At 42.5% G+C, this 17,932-nt stretch overlaps 1 protein-coding gene across 1 annotated transcript; it reads left to right on the forward strand.

The window, feature by feature from the left end:
• Positions 1-206: 206 nt before the first annotated feature.
• On the forward strand, positions 207-2,633 carry LOC308479198 (protein-glutamine gamma-glutamyltransferase E-like). The gene is made up of 4 exons (XM_081009640.1): positions 207-381; positions 1,403-1,554; positions 1,839-1,972; positions 2,471-2,633. The coding sequence occupies exons 1-4, from the start codon at positions 294-296 to the stop codon at positions 2,616-2,618; spliced, it is 522 nt and encodes a 173-aa protein (XP_080865766.1). The 5' UTR covers positions 207-293; the 3' UTR covers positions 2,619-2,633.
• The last annotated feature ends 15,299 nt before the right edge of the window (positions 2,634-17,932 follow it).

A 17,932-nucleotide genomic window follows, 5' to 3' on the forward strand; every position in this document is an offset into this window, starting at 1 on the left:
CAGGGGCTGCTAATGAACTTGCATCATTTGAGTCAGAGGGCCCTGTCAAATTTCGCCATCCTATTCTTACTTTTTCAGGCTCTGTCAAGGAAAGGGAAGTATTTGCAAAGGCTTGTGCCAAACTAAATCTGAAAACAAACCACTCTGAGTCTGCCAGAAGCCTGAGAGAAGCTGCAAAGCCCAGTGTCTTAGGGAAAATCAAGGTGAAGAGCCCACTGGAGATTGGCAAGGATGTCCACTTGGTCTTGAGGCTGACAAACCTTGGCTCTACAACTGAGTACCTAACACCCAATATGGCCGCTTGGTCAATTAACAACACTGGGAAACCCATTCATGAGATCTGGAAAGCCTCCATCTTGGTGACCCTTGGCCCCAAAGAAGGTAAGTTTTTTCATGGGTTTCTTCATAACCAGGTATGAGATAAGCCAGAGAATGTGGGCAAGGAGGGAGGATCATTTGGCACCTCAACCAGATGAGGGGACTACTGAAGTTGAACACACATCATTGATAAAACCTGGTGAAATGAATCCTAAATGGTCCATCCTTGTTAACTGATGTGAGGGACAGAAGACTCCAAATTACCTGTTGCACCCCGGCAGGAGATAGTAGACATGGATACATTGCATGTTACATGCCTCTGGAAAATCAAATCACAGAGTTATATCAAACTAAGTTACACATTGAAATTAATGGATTTAAGTAAGTCATACCCATTAATTTCAGTAGGTCTATTCTGAGCACACCAAACATGAATATAATCTACAGCAGGCATGTCCAACTTCCAAGAGACTGCGATCTACTCCCACTACCACGGACCCCCCCCCCCCAAATTGTCCAGTAGATCCCAATCGACCTGTTGGACATCCCTGATCTACAGGAAATAAGTTTACCATCCCCCAAGTGCTGTTGAACCAAACACTACTTGGCAATGATGGCTTCTTCCCTTGGGTTGTTCCATCCCAGGTGGTCTTCTAGTCAGCCTTTGACCAGCAATGTGGCTGCCTCATGCCTCACCAGAGTGCAGTGATGGACAGTTCCTGCTTTCTCACATTCTGGGAATACAGGGAATTGCCTGTGTGATGACATCAGTGCACACCTGCCTCCTTTCCACTTGCTCCATCCCAAGCAAGAAACAGGAAACGATGGAGAAAGGCATTGCTTTTTCAGCCATTGGCAATTGAGGGAGGGATGCAAAGTTTTTATGATTCTTCTATCCCTCGCCATCTCCCTTCCAGCTAGGACAGAATTACAACAAAGTGGGCCCCAAAGGGGGAGCCCTGCCTTGGGAACATTCTGGTCATTCTTCATCAGAGCAACATAAGGAGGGTTCTCTTAAATAAGGAACAACTATCTGCCAGGCTTGTGCAACCACACCTCATAGTGATTTCCCCCCCTCCCCCAGAAAAAGAATTCCCTATCAATATTTCATATGCTGAGTACAAGCAGTACCTGCTGATAGACAACCTGATTAAAGTCGCAGCTTCATGGTCAAAAAAAGAGGGGGGAAATGTGAACAGAGTCATAATCCTCGAGAAACCCAGCGTCGCAATAAAGGTAAACCCTTAGCCATTATGAGCTGCCATTATGAGCTGATTCCCTTGTGTCTGCCTAGGGTTAAGGCAGGCTCAAATGTCATACATAAAAACACCCCAAGAATCACTGCACTTCTCTACCTGCAACTCTGAGTGCAGGCAGGCAGAGGAACCAGCAAGAGGAGGTGGTTCCCAGGGAAAGGAGGAGGAGGGAGCTGTGTCTCTATGGACCTATCATTTTGAACCTGGGTCAGGGTAGCCTTAGGAAGGGTTGCTAGCAATTCTGTTCAACTTTGTTCTGAGCAGGTGCTGGGAGAGGCAAAAGTGGGCAAGGAAGTGAAGGTGGCAGTGACCATTGACAACTGTTTTGATGAGGAGCTGAAGGATGGTGTGCTGAAGGCGGAGGGTAGTGGCTTACTGGAAAAAACCTTCAAGAAAAAGTAAGTATAAAAAAAGGGGGGAAAAAAGAAAGAGTAAGTATGTGGGGCGTCTGGGCAAGTGTGGTGGCTCTGCACAGGGTACCACCTTCCCTTCTGACTGGGTCACAGATAGAGAATGGAGGGGCAACATCTCAAACAAGACATTCTCCCCTTTGTGGCCTTGTTGTTTTGCTTTCCAATTATCCATCTGCACTTGCAGAGCAAGCAAAGTCTGCACTCCAGTGTGGAGAGCTGCAGCAACCAGTATGGAAACAGGCCTCTAGAACAGCATTCAGTTTGCCCAGCTTGTGATACTTGTGATTGATTGAGTTAATAAAATGATGTTCTGCCTAACTATCAGTCTCCATGGGAGCTTTTCGACACATGCAAAATACTGCCCATGGCCAGCCTTAACAGACCAGCCTCTGATCCCCCTTAACAGACCATCCTAAGGCATGCACTGTGCTGGCAATCTTCCCAGGCCCAGGCTGACTTTGCTCCTTTGCTCCTTATCCACAGTATACCACCACTGAATCCCCAGGACAGCTATCAAGTCCAGTTTAAGTTCTTTCCCAGAAAAAGTGGGACCAAGTATCTGCTTGTCAACTTCTCCTGTAACAAATTTAAAGACAGCGTAACCTATCAGGACATTAATGTGGTCGACTGATTCAAAGCCCTGAATTTGGCCAGCCAGGTCACACATGGAGGAGGTATGCAGTGAATGAGTCCTGGGCTGCAGGGAAGCAAATGTTTAATATGCATCACATAAGCAATTACCTGAGTGACAGAGTTTAATAAATCTTTCCTTCTTGTATCCCAAACTTGTGGTCTTCTTTTTTTAGAGCTGTTGAATTCCTTTGACAAATCCCTGTAGTCAGAATGTAAGAGCATCCATTGCTGGGGGAGACTAAGACCTGCCTGACTCAGCAAGGCATTCCTGGAAAGCTCATAAGTCAGACATCTCTAGATTGCTTTTGTGCATGGACTCTCCACTGAGCTATCAGTGAGCTGTTGACTCCTCCTCCCTGAACGTCTTCAATAGCCCTTTTACAAAACTGCATCTTATACCTCTGAGTGCAGAAAAGTGTCCAGCTACCAGCAGTTGAATCCAGCCTGGGACATTTCTATTTAGGCTTAGTACCACCTAGGAACTGACTAGATGTGGAGGAAGTTTTCATTGTGACCACAGCATACAGGCAAGGCAAATTCAACCCATTCCCTCTCTGTTGAAGTCCTAACAGAAAGGGCTTCCCCTGACAGCTGCCACTAGTCCCAGAAGGAAAACTCCTTTCTGACCACAGTGATGGAAGACAAATGTAAACTTTTCCTCCCCTCATCTCAAAAGTTGGGTTCGCCCATGTACCTTTTATCAATTTTTTTAAAAGTGCATATGTATTGACTACCTCTAGGGACCCTTAGCAGCACAGCCAATAAAACCTGTTCCCCTTTGAGGTTGGAATTCCACCTTCGTTTGGCCAGGACACTCCATATTTACAATAGCTTTACGATCCTCACCTATGCAAGACTCTTTCCCTCACAAGATTTAACGTCTTACCATCTGCAGTTTTGCAAGGTAGATTTTTTTAAATCCCATACTCGAAGGATACTGCCTTTGTGGCACAAAACAGGTCAAATCCATCAGACACATTTTATTTTATTTGCCCGTTTTATGCAAAAATATATGATAAGTATTTGACGCCCTTATTGAAGGAGGGGATTTACCGCACTGACTCTTTCAGGGTGTATTATCTGCTGAACAACTGTAGGCATGACGTAGAGAATGTGGCAAGATTTTTGAGTGACACCTTGAAATCACATCACCATAGGTCCTAAGAGCCATTTTAGTACTTCACGATGTCTGGAAAGTTTTATCCTAAAGTATCTCCTACTATGTTTCGTTAACTGTGTTGTGTCCTGATCCATGTATACAATGCACTTTTTCTATGCCAGTAAAGGAGATTGATTGATTGATTGATTGTATCTAGGGTCACAACTAGTTTAGTCACAGGATAAAATCTGGCAGGAAATGTACACAACCTTGTAGTAAAGCATTGAACAGTATAATCCTATGCATCTCTGAAAAGTAACCATCACTGATTTTCAATGGAGGTTAGTTTGTAGTAGCTGATGTGGTTGGGGGGAGCTGCAGAGCCACCCTTCCAACACTGACATCACTACAACTGGGGTTACTCCCAAGTAAGTGTTTACACTACTACAACCTTGGTGACCAGCACCTATGTGAAGCCTGTTTTCAATCATCAAACTATCAGCACTAAAGAAGGAAGAATCAATTTTGGTTTCTTTTAGTTTCTCATTTTTCCAGTCTTGACCAGTTCTTCTTGACCAGTTCTTCTCATTGGTGCAGGAGTCTGCATTTTTTTGGGGGGGGGGATCCTTATGAAAATTTGTCAGCATTTCAGTGTGAATTTTTCCTAATATACACATTTTTGTGTGTAGTTTTGAGTAATATGCATATCTTGCAAGCAACTTTTCCTAGTACAGTGGTACCTCTGGTTACGAACTTAATTTGTCCCAGTGGTCCATTCTTAACCTGAAACCATTCTTAACCTGAGGTACCACTTCAGCTAATGGGGCCTCCCGCTGCCGCTGCGTGATTTCTGTCCTCATTCTGAGGTAAAGTTATTTACCCGAGGTACTACTTCCAGGTTAGCGGAGTCTGTAACCCGAAGTGTTTGTAACCTGAGGTACCACCGTATACTGTACTTTTCCGTGTATAAGACTAGGTTTTTTTACTTAAAAATTATGTGAAAAACTGTGGGTCGTCTTATACACGAGGCAATCTCCCCCCCTATTTTCTTAAATTGGAGTGCCTAAAAATAGGGGGTGTCTTATACATGGGGGCATCTTATACATGGAAAAATATGGTAATGTATTTTTTGCATCCTATTTTCACTAATATATGGATCTGTATGCATAATTCAAGAAGTACAAATTTTGAACGATAGCTTTGGTTCTGTTTCCATATTGCTATGAGGAGTGTGGATTTGATAGTTTATTGTAAAAATACAAACAAAATCAAGTTTCTCTCCCATTCATAGTCAGCACCCACACAGCCTTACAATTACAACAGGGGGGCTTTGAACAGATTTTTGTGACTCTGGGAGACTTACAAAGAAAAATCTATGAACTAGGTTCATTTAGGGCAAACCAATTGCATATGTGTGACCCACCCAGGCAGTCAACTGCAACCCTAATCCCAGCTATGTGTACACAATGCCCAGACTCATACTGGCCTCCTGGCTGTCTTCCACTCTGCAAATATTTCTCTAATTTTACTCCTCCATAAATACGTGCTTGTTTCTTCCTCCATTGTTTCCCTGCCTATTTTCAATTTGGCGTTGCACTTCAGTACATTTCAAACCAATCAACCCCGCCCCCCCATCACCTGATAAATGCATTTTGGAAACATAACACCTAATCCTGAGATATTCTTGTTCTCAGAGTTATTCCACAGGAGCAGGTGGCAATTTACAAACAGCAGATTCTAAGGAGAAAAGGAAATACCAATGCTAATAGCTTACAGAAGGCATTTGGCTCATTTGTGCAAGATAATGGTTTATTGCCACTATAGAAAGGTGATTCGATTAAAACAGACAGCAAGAGAGCGGCAGGAAAAGGACACCGAAGAAACCACAAGATAATAACTACATTTAAAATATCACTTAGCAGATTGATTCACCTCTTAGAAATACAGCTGGTAGATAATACAGTCTGCCATATTCTTTGTAGTTCCCAGACACTGTGCTGATGAATCTGAAGTACTTTTTCTTTTCTTTTTTAAGAAGATGTGCTTTCTGTTAATGGCATCAAAACGCCATAATGCAGGAATGTGTCTCTCTAAAGCCTCAGATAGTGGCCACTTTTGGTTGGGATTCAATCACATCCCAGCAAATTCAAACCGGAGTTTTTGCAGTGCAAAGTTGAAAATGGGTGCAGAGCAGGGCTGCAGAACAGAAGAAAGAAGTGGCTTCAGAAATGGGCAAGCTTGCATAGGGCAGAAAAGGGAGGCTCTAGTGGGGTAATATGAAGAAAATGTCAGGGGGGGCAAGGAAAATGAGCAGGGGTGCAGCCCCTAATAAGAACATCACAATACAAGAAGAGTCCTGCTGGATTAGGCCAATGGTCCATCTAGTCCAGCATCATGTTCTGACGGTGGCCCACCATATACCTATGGCAAGCCCCAAAGCAGGACCTGAGTGCAACAGCAGTCTCCCCACTTGTGGTTCCCAGCAACTAGTGTCTGTACTTCTGAGTAGACAAGCAAACAGTCTGTGAGCACCTAGAAAGGAATGCTGTGATCACCAATAGTCAGCATGGATTTCTGAAAAATAAGTCATGCCAGACTAACCTGATCTCGTTTTTTGACAGAATTACAAGCCTGGTAGATGAAGGGAACGCAGTGGATGTAGCCTACCTTGATTTCAGCAAGGCATTTGACAAGGTGCCCCATGATATTCTTGTAAAGAAGCTGGTAAAATGCGGTCTTGACTATGCTACCACTCAGTGGATTTGTAACTGGCTGACTGACCGAACCCAAAGGGTGCTCATCAATGGTTCCTCTTCATCCTGGAGAAGAGTGACTAGTGGGGTGCCACAGGGTTCTGTCTTGGGCCCGGTCTTATTCAACATCTTTATCAACGACTTGGATGATGGACTCAAGGGCATCCTGATCAAATTTGCAGATGACACCAAACTGGGAGGGGTGGCTAACACCCCAGAGGACAGGATCACACTTCAAAACGACCTTGACAGATTAGAGAACTGGGCAAAAACAAACAAGATGAATTTTAACAGGGAGAAATGTAAAGCATTGCACTTGGGCAAAAAAATTGAGAGGCACAAATACAAGATGGGTGACACCTGGCTTGAGAGCAGTACATGTGAAAAGGATCTAGGAGTCTTGGTTGACCACAAACTTGACATGAGCCAACAGTGTGACACGGCAGCTAAAAAAGCCAATGCAATTCTGGGCTGCATCAATAGGAGTATAGCATCTAGATCAAGGGAAGTAATAGTGCCACTGTATTCTGCTCTGGTCAGACCTCACCTGGAGTACTGTGTCCAGTTCTGGGCACCACAGTTCAAGAAGGACACTGACAAACTGGAACGTGTCCAGAGGAGGGCAACCAAAATGGTCAAAGGCCTGGAAACGATGCCTTATGAGGAACGGCTAAGGGAGCTGGGCATGTTTAGCCTGGAGAAGATGAGGTTAAGGGGTGATATGATAGCCATGTTCAAATATATAAAAGGATGTCACATAGAGGGGGGAGAAAGGTTGTTTTCTGCTGCTCCAGAGAAGCGGACACGGAGCAATGGATCCAAACTACAAGAAAGAAGATTCCACCTAAACATTAGGAAGAACTTCCTGACAGTAAGAGCTGTTCGACAGTGGAATTTGCTGCCAAGGAGTGTGGTGGAGTCTCCTTCTTTGGAGGTCTTTAAGCAGAGGCTTGACAACCATATGTCAGGAGTGCTCTGATGGTGCTTCCTGCTTGGCAGGGGGTTGGACTCGATGGCCCTTGTGGTCTCTTCCAACTCTATGATTCTATGATTCTATGCTTAGAATTGCCCTGCACAACAGGAAAAGGGTGAGGGAATTAGCTTGCCAGTGGCTATGAGGCAATTAATACATTTCTCTGGCTCATGCTCTCAAGGCTATGAACTTCAAACATAGCTGAGGTCAAATATAAAATGATTTGGGGTTCCCTTGATCTCAGGAGGGCACGACACACCCACACACCTTTGTTCCGGCAATGGAGCCCAGAACTGCGAGGGGCAGGAGACACAGAGAAGGGCAAGGAAGTGTTTGGCAGGACAGGATTGGCATTTGCTGACTTGCTCTTTTGCAGGGCCCTGAAACACTGCCACAGAAGTAAACGTTTTGTTATTCATCTCATGGCCCAGGAGTTATCAAGGACAGGGCAGTAATAATTACTGAGACTGAGAGTGGAATCAGCCAATGTCAACCTGATTCATTTGATGTGGAAGAGAAGAGAACTGTATTTCTAGTCTCAGGTAAACCAGGAGAAATTGCCCTGGGCCAAATGTTCCTATGATGTAAGTGGCCACAACTCCCTTTGGAGTCTATGTCTGCCTGTGGAGAATGTAGGGACTTACAGAGTGCCACTGAAAAGGGAGTTTTCATAGAAAGGGGGTGTCTTCTCTCATTTGGCACCTGGAGTATGAATTACCATGGGTGGTATAGCATGAAATGCTTTTATGTTAACCTCTGAAGAAAAGAACACATGCAAAGAAGGAGGAGGAGGAGGAGTTTGGATTTGATATCCCGCTTTATCACTACCCGAAGGAGTCTCAAAGCGGCTAACATTCTCCTTTCCCCTTCCTCCCCCACAACAAACACTCTGTGAAGTGAGTGGGGCTGAGAGACTTCAGAGAAGTGTGACTAGCCCAAGGTCACCCAGCAGCTGCATGTGGAGGAGCGGAGACGCGAACCCAGTTCCCCAGATTACAAGTCTATCGCTCCTAACCACTACACCATACTGGCTCTCCACACAGCAGATACAAATACACAGCCTAGAACATGGGTCACCAACATGACCTGCAGGAACACATGTGCCCATAGAGGGCTTCTCTAGGGGCCACAGGATCTCATCCCCCAGCCTCCTGCCACTGAAATTAGGCTCTCACTGTGCATGCATAAATGTGTGGTTGCACATAAATGTGTGGTTGCACATAAATGTGTGCACACATAAATGTGTGGTTGCAATGCGTACACAGTTGTGGTGCAAATGTGATGCCTGCAACAGTTTTTCTGCTTTGCAAATGTGCCCATGGGTCCAAAAAGGTTGGCAACCCCTGCTTTGGAATAAACTGGATTATGACCTGGTAGCGACTGACCAATGAACAAATCCAGCCCAAGACTTTTTGCCGCCTAAGGTAGAACCCTGCTTTCATCTATTTCCATCCAACTTGTGTGCCTCCTGAAACAAATTATTTCATTCTCCTGCATGGCAGTTCCCTGTCGGTGAGAAACCTGGCACAAAAAGAGTCCTCTTAGCAAAACAATTATGAGACAGCAGAATAAATTTCCCAGGATCACTCTGTTCTGGGGGTAGCCACTATACACCTGTCTTCTGGGGCTGAGACTGTGCCATTTTTAAGAGTAAGGATTTATTAAGGTTTGCCCCCTCCTTAGAAAACATGGATAAACATTGTTTTTGAGGCATGTTGAAAATAGGTCATCTGGAAAAGGATTATATTGTTGACTCTGTGCTGGTGAATTGTTTGAAAAGAACTAAGGCTAGCATTTATTTTTTATTATTAAAATGAAATTGAAATATGAATTCTATATTTGTAGCATCCATTAGTCAGATCTCGGTTCTGATGAATCAGATGTTAGGTCTGTTATCTGAGGAATGTTCTGCATCTTTATGGCTGCTTTTTGTTTCAGTTTATTTTTGTGCTATAGCAACTAGGTTGGGGTGAGTGGGTTAGCTCATGAAGAAAACCATCTAGAACATAATTGTAGTCTGACTATATGATTCAACTTTTTAATGAACATATTCACAACAAAATCCCCCCATGAGACTCCTGCAGAATAATCTGACTGAAGACACTCAAGGTTGCCATTGCTAGATCTTCTAGTCCTTCTGTAGCTCATGTGCTCTTCTAAATTAGCTTCATTCTGGGAAGCAGAATGTTTTTGGCATTGTAACAATATCTCCAAGTCTGATTATTTATTTTCCGTTATGCAAAGAACTTTTGGATTGATTCCCATATTTTAAGATCTGGAATATGTACTGACTTTATGGTTATGTTGTGTCTCTTTGTTGAGTAAAAATCAATGGAGCACCGGGGATCTAATGGCTCTCCAAATAGTCAGAATTCAATCTCTAATTTCAGTGCATTAGCAGCCAAAGAGAAAATTGTGTATGTTAAGTGAGGTGCGGTAGCAGAATTTGATAAAATCTGAAACGTTTTCTTAGACTGTTTCATTCAGTAATTCTCTATTACCCATTTCCTTCCTACACCATGTGTCCAATTTCCTCCAATTGACTCTTTTTGTTAATCCAGGTAACATTTAATAAGAAGTGGAAGCCTGAGGTGTTTTATGTTCACCTAATATGAATGTTTCTCACAATTGTAATTTTATGTTTCATTTGAAAAAGCCACAAAAGCTTTTATTTGTAGTAAGGTCAGAAGTGGTAGAAAATAAATTAGAGTTTATTTCTGTCCCCAAAAATGCATTAGGTCAGGTTGCTTTGGAATAGAAGATCCAATATTTGGTCTTACTTGGGGAATTTAGGGAATTTGATACCCTAAAACTGCACTTGTTTTATTAACTGTATTTACAGCTTTCATGATGTGCAAATGCATATCCACTTTAGGACATGTTGATCAGTTTATACTGCAAGCATCAGTGACTGTGTAATTCCATTGACACATGTATAAGCTCCGGTTTCACATGTGTTTTTGAAAAGTGATGGCAAGCAAATCATCTAGGTGTTTGGAATGCAATCTGTGCTTGTGTTATTTCTATCCAGAAGATTAATTCTGTTCAAGGAAGGACTGTGGTAAACAATTCTGTCTATCATCTATCTATCTTTCTAGCAACTAGCATCTATCTGTCTATCTATCTATCTATCTATCTATCTATCTATCTATCATCTAGCAATAATAATAATAATAATAATAATAATAATAATAATAATAAATTTATACCCCACCTATCTGGCTGGGTTTCTCCAGCCACTCTGGGCAGCTTCCAACAGAATATTAAAATACAATAGTCTATTAAACATTAAAAGCTTCCCGAGCTATCTATCTATTTATCCCAGGGCAGAAATATTCAACAAAAGTATTATAAAATAAAACCAACACACAAACACACATGCATCAACAAAATGCACAAGTTCAGACTATGTTTAATCATGAGATAAGTAAGAATACTTAAATGGCTCATGAAACATTACCACCATCCAAAAGTCTGGGTAAAGAGGTGATGCCTATGCTCCTGATTAAAGGCTAAGAGTATTGACAGTAGGTGCATTTAAGGAAGATAATCATTCTAGAGATCGAAAGCCACAACAATGAATGGCTGCTCAGGTCACACTGTCCCTCCCATGCGTCCCCCAAAAGTAGGAGCACCAAGTCTCCCTGCAGATCTTAATTCATTAGCAGGGCAATGTGGAATGAGGTGCTTTGTCAGTTATTTGGAGCCCAAGTCAGTTGGGGCTTTATATGTCAACAAAATCACATTGAATTAGGATTGGAAGTGGCAACCAGCATTGCTCCTTTAAACCTAGCATTGCACAAGCTTGACCAGGAGTGACTATCAGCACTCTGGCCACTGAATTGTGCACCAATTTCAGCTACAAGTTCAAGGGCAGCCCTACACAGAGTGCATTAAATAGTGCACTGCAGCATGGTATGATACAATAGATCATGTACAAACAACTCTCCCCATCACTGTTTTTTGCAAGACTAGGTCGGCGAGAGCCCATATGAAATAGATACGTGACCATCTGCTATCAAGACATGGAAAACATAGCAGTATTAAGTCACCACTGACCACTGTGAATAGTCAAGAAGTTTGTGGGAAAACACATATGAAAAAAGCTGGTTGAATGTAAATTCCTAAGAGAAAGTAGGAAATTCCAAACAGCCTGCTACCTAAACTAGCCTACTGAATAGCCTACAAGCATTTAATCAACAAGAAGGGTCAAGGTTCAAATTCTGAAGCTGATTATATACTTTTAGAAAAAGTTCATTATTTGTCTCTAACTAGCAGCTTATAAAAGTTTCTACCCAAAACTCTGTGACTGGAAGTAAAAAATGAGATACCAAGTAAATTTATTCCCTGATTGTATAGCTAGAATTGTCAGTCAGTTACAAAATCATTTCCTCATCCTCTCCTTCCCACTCCCCTTGTCTGTTATTTTAATTGTATGGAGAGCTTGGGGACTCTCCTGTATCCTGCAAATCTTGGAAGCAGATATGAAGCTTTGGGAGCAGCCCAGTTTGCTTTGAGCCACTTTGGGAAAGCCCTGCCTTACTTTGAACAAAATCAGAATTACTCCCAAACACTCCACTACTTTGATTCTGGATTTGGGCTTAATCTGAATCAAACACAGACTCCAACTATTTATTTTTTTGTGATACAGATAATATTGTTATGGTTGTTAAGTGAAAGCTAATGTATTATGTCACACAGCCATAAGCCCTGAAATTTGTAAGTTACATAACAAGCAACCTAGCTTTTGTGGACAATAAGGAAAATCGAATTTGGACACCACTCACAGTTACTGAAACACATCTTAAGGAACATCTTAAGGAAGCTAACCAGAAACAGATAAGAAGATTCATTTGAGCAATCATCTAATATTCATTTAGAGAATTTTTGATTACGTGTTTTCCAAGCTGCTTGTAACAGCAATATTCTTCAGACTAATTTGTAATTCCCAAGCATTCCCTGGGTTGTTCTAGAGGGATATAAACCCTACAGTGTTCTGTTAGAGTAAGAATGTGAATAATTGCCAGTCTTCCAAGTGTGGGAGGAGAAGGCTGTCAGCCTTGTGTTTGTAAAATGAGAGATGTTTGCTCAAGCCAGAGGGTTGGAGATGAGTCGCGTGTAGCATAATCAGCCTTCCTCAGTTGCACTGGTTTCCACTCCAGGTTTTCCAACCAAATTTTTAACCTCCTAGTAATAATGCAATTCATTCTGTGCTCTCTCCTTTTATCAATGTCACCCTGTTGTGTGTAAAAATAGGTAATTCAATGATAACATTAACTGCTTCAGTTTGCACTAATGGAATCTCTAACTGGGGTCAGTAATTGCACATCAATGAAAGAGGAGAACCGAGAGCCTTACATGAAGTCGCCAGCGCCGAAATTGTTTGTGGCAGATCAGCCAGCCCAGTTTCTGCATCAGAAGCAGGTTGCTCTGTTGCGGTGGAAAACGTAAGGGAAATATTACAGGAAGCATCAAAGGGGGATCTTAGGAAAGTATTGTTAACCCACATCAAAGATGGAGACCTGAGCAAGTAGCTTGGCAGGGAGAGCTGGCGTCACTGTAGTAACATCAAATGGAATAAAATACAAAGACGTGCCACACACCTTCATCAGATGTGCAGATAAATAACGGAGCTTCAAAGGATTTCCTACATTCATGAATGACTGGTAAATAAATAAACAAACAAATAAAAGGCTGGGCTCCTTGGGAGCTGAGCAACAAGGAAGTGGGGAGCAATAAAGTGCGGCGAGACCAGGCAGTTCCAGACAGGCAATAAAAGAGAAATAAAACAAACGAACTTGGACATTTCCCTTGCCACCATCATCCCGAGAGCCCCCTTCTCACATTAGCACCTTTTTAGCTACTGCAGTTGCTACTGAAAGTGTTTTTCTATGAAACACAGGGATATATGGATTCTGCAATTCCATGCAAGGACAGAATTTGCTGCCAGGTGCAAAATCCAGCAGCTTGAGAAATTGTGCTTTCATTTAACACACACATTTTTTCAAGCGCTTAACCCTGCAAAGAGAAGAAGTGGGAAACTTGTATGACAAAGCCTCTGAGGCAGGTGGGAGCGGGAGAGGATTCACAATAGCAGGGGATGGGAATTCAGTGGCCCACATAGCTCCTTGTCCCATCTGGAGCAGCATAGAAAAATAAATAATGACAAATAAGCAAATATTCAGTCCATATGTCACATATAGTCCTCCTGAGCAGGTACTGCATGCAACTACGCTTGCAACATTTAAGCTCACAGACTAGATAAACGGTCAGCTACCTCCAGACTCCTTAAAAGACCCAGCAGTAAGACCACAACAGGCTGCAGAGAATTCACTTATTAAAGTAATAAAACTGAGCATCTCTTTTCATTATTGCTCCTAAACCTTGGCATGTGCCTGCACAAAACAGGGTGGATTGGAGGAGCTTGCATTGAAATTCTTCAACACACTTTTCTTATCATCCATCACACATCAGGGGGGAGGAGGCAATAACCCGTAAATGGGCCACAAGATGTTTGCTTGCATGAAAACACCATATAAAGCAGTTTTCATACGACACACAAAATGAAGGGGGAAATGCCTGATACAAAATCCAGGCAATGCAATAGAGCATCAGTATATGGAGCTTTGGGAAGGAAACTGGTGGAGTGAAGGGACAGAGGAGCATGAAAGAATGCCACTGAGCATGATTCACCTATTCTGCATCCTTAAAGGCTTTTAGAGTAGTGTTGTTTGCAAAAAGTGCCCGCCTTCCTTCTGCCATTTCTTAGACTGAGGTATAGAAAAGAAGTGTTTGCCCATTCAGTGAGAGGGCAGGAAGTTGTGCCATAAATGTAGACGAGCTTTTGATGGGTTTAGGGCTGGTCTACACATGAGGCAAGTTGAGGCAGCCACCTCAGGTGGCAGGATCCACAGGGGCAGCAGTTCCAGCCTCTGATGCATCGCCTGCTGCTTCTGCTGTGCCATGGTGGTAGCACTACGCCAGGCATAGGCAACCTTCGGCCCTCCAAATGTTTTGGACAACAATTCCCATCATCCCTGACCACTGGTCCTGTTAGCTAGGGATCATGGGAGTTGTAGGCCAAAACATCTGGAGGGCCGAAGGTTGCCTATACCTAAACTACACTATCTAGTGAGCACTGATCCTTAGCATGAATCTTACTTACATATTCTGTTGAAAAATATCGGCTGATGAAGAGTATTACAAAACAGTAGTATCATTCTGGAGACACTGTCCTTTTGAGGCTTTTTAGACGTCTTCCGTTGAAACTTGAAAGACTATTGAGAGACTTTACTTCTGAAACTTTTGAGACGTCTTCTGTTGAAATTTTTGAAAGACTATTGTGAGACTGTCCTTAGATATCTGTTCTGAACACATGGCTTGACGGTCCTCGCTACCACTCTGTTATATTGTAGATATGAACTTTGATTGGCTTATTCCTACAATTTGAATGATATCATTACTCTATTATATATTCTGTACTAACTATTAGCCTACGTGTTGTGTTACCCATCAGGTAAGGTGGATTTAATCCTCCTTTTGTTCCAGAGGAAGCTATTCACTTCTTCCCTTGTTCCCAATATAGAACTTTACTAACCCTTTCTTCCCTGGTAGGAAGAGGGAACACACCATTTTGTGGTTCACCTCAGGTGCCAAAATGTCTTGGGCCAGCCTTTGATATTTTCATATAGTCATATCTGATTGACTTCATGGTTGCACCATTCATAGTGAAGTTGGAAAACAGCATCCCACTAAAAATTAAGAACAGAAAATTTCTCAGAAGATAAGCAATAGCCCCTGTTAAGAGCAAAAAAGGGGAGGAAATAGTTGCCAGATCTGATGCAAAGTAATTTAAATTGAATTGCAGATACTATAAAGCTGGAAACCAGGGCACATAGCATTTCAAAGAAGTGTCACCTGAAATATTTAATCTTAAAGACTATAGCCCAATACTTTTTTTTTTTGAAAGGATATATGCAGTGACAGATAAATATCTAGAATCATATAAAGCAGTGTTGTTTCATGAAAATTGCTGACCAGGGCAATTAGTATTTCAGTGAGGGAAAGTATGTGTTTTCCGAAGACTTAAGTGACAGTTAAAATAGTGTCTATTTTCTTTTCATCATTACCAGTTTATAGGTGCAATAATAAAGTGTAAGCATCAATGAATTTTGTTGAAGCCACCCAATCTAATAAGCAGAACAACATTAGCTGTTGTGTCCCACTTTGTATTGCCAGTGGATGAAGGGTGAGAAGCATTTAGCGATACCAAAGTAACAGCTTAAAGAACGCATCTGTTTTTCTGTTCCCCAGGATTCCAGCTTCTCAGGGAAATGCATCTTTTGAGCCTCAGAAGCAATGCTGACCTTTATAAGAGCAAACTTTTAAAAGGCTCATTTCTTTGCAGCAGGATAATTTGAGATTTGTTCACATTTTAAGCCAGCTCATTTCCCTGCTTATTATCAGAATTTGCTGTTTAGACAGCAGAACTGTGGTCTTTGTTCAAATAACGGCTCTGGATTTAGGAGGCTTTGCCACATTTCTGCAGCAGTGGAGGTGGAGGAGAGGGGAATAAATGTGTGAAACAAATATTAAACACTGAACACTTTTTCATACAATGGCCAGAAGTGGGTGGTCCTTGTTAATCAAACCTATAATTCCACTTACTCTCAATGTTTCATTCTGGATTTTTTTCTAATACACAAGCAAAATACAATGGGGAAAGCATAAGAAACTGGCATTAAAAGTTAACCATCCAGAGAATGCAGCCTAGGCATGCATGTGTGTGAATGAACACACACACAAACACACACACAGAGGATGCTCCTTTATACCAAGTCAGACCATTGCTCTACTTAGCTCAGTATTGCCTTCCCCAATTTAATGTCCTCCAGATGTTCTGGACTACAGCTCCCATAATCCCAGCTTTTGGGCACGCTTGCTGAGGCTAATGGAAGCTGTAGTCCAAAACATGTAGAAGGCACCAGGTTAGGGAAGGCAGGTCTACCCAAATTGGTAGTGGCTCTCCAGGAGTCATTTGTTGCCCTACCTGGCTATGCTAGGGATTGTCCTGGTCCTCAAACACTCTGCACTTCAACTGGGAGAAAGCCGCACTCGCAGAGCTCAGGCGATGCTGGATTTCGTCATCAATGTTGGCCCTTGTGGAAGAATAACTGCCTAGGTAGGAGAAGTGATCAACATTTTCCAACGTTACACCATTGAGTTGGATTTGTGGTACAGCAGAGGGGTTATTTTGTACTTGTTGGTGCAGCACGGTCAACAAAAGAAGACTGCCTCAAAGCAAATCTAAAAAAATGTAGTATAAACACTGACAACTGGGATACACTGGCCTACGAGTGCTCCAGTTGGAGAACAGGTGTCATAGGCTTTGAAGACACTTGAACTCAGGATGAAAGGGAGACACGTGCTAAGAGGAAGGCACACTTGGCAAATCCACACTGTGATCAACTCCTGTCCGGAAACCAATGTCCCTACTGTGGAAGGACGTGTGGATCCAGAATTGGCCTCCACAGTCACTTACGGACTCATTGTTAAAACCGTGTTTATGGGAAACAATCTTACTCGGCTACGAGTGATCGCCAAAGAAGAAGAAGCTAGGGATTGAACCAGGAAGCTTTTGCAGGCAAAATGTTTGTCCTACCATGGGTCTACAACACTTTCCCCACATACACGTATATGTGGGATCCTGCTTCTTCAAATAAAAGGTCTTATATGAATGATCTGCCTTTGCTGTCTGCAACTCATCCTATAAAGCTGACGAATGCAGAGAAATGTGGGTTATTCTGCCTTTCTTCCTCCTTTCTGGAGGCTAATGACAGCCTACTCTTGCCCCCACAGCTTGCTATCTCCTGGCTTCTTATCAGGAACCACTATTACCATACAGGAACAGAAATGCCAGAATCTCACAGCATTCCTCTCATGTGGCTGTTCCAAGGGAGGTGGCCTTGCATACATGAAAGGTGTGTAGGAGGCCTAGTCATTGTCCCCCATGTTACAGAGGCTTAACTGGCTTCAACCAGAGGTCATTCATTTAATGCTGCCTGTCCCATGCTATGGAACACACTTTCCCAGCAAAGTTTTGGCAAGCACCCTCATGTTTGACTTTCTGATGTTCCTTGGAGAGATTTTTTTTATGCTGGCAGGCCAATGCAGTTGCTTAAATTTTATTGAGTACCCAATCACAAAAATTATTATTCTGTACTGCTCTCTCTCTCTCTCTCTCTCTCTCTCTCTCCTTTCTCTCTCTCCCTGTATGTGTGTACATACACCTATATGTACAGTGAGTGCCCTGCTAAATAAATGGCAGGAATAGTTGGGTATGTCCTTGACTACAGAAGGGAACTGAATGATTAAGTCCTGTGTTCCCTTCCCCTTCTTTAATAACTCACCCAGTGTCTCCAGGTAATATTTACTTATTAAAAAAGAGGTGGGGTTGTACCCAGTGTTGAATGATGAGAGCTTCAATT

This window comes from Podarcis pityusensis, assembly GCF_964106645.2.
Source record: "Podarcis pityusensis genome assembly, chromosome: 6".
NCBI lineage: Eukaryota > Metazoa > Chordata > Lepidosauria > Squamata > Lacertidae > Podarcis > Podarcis pityusensis.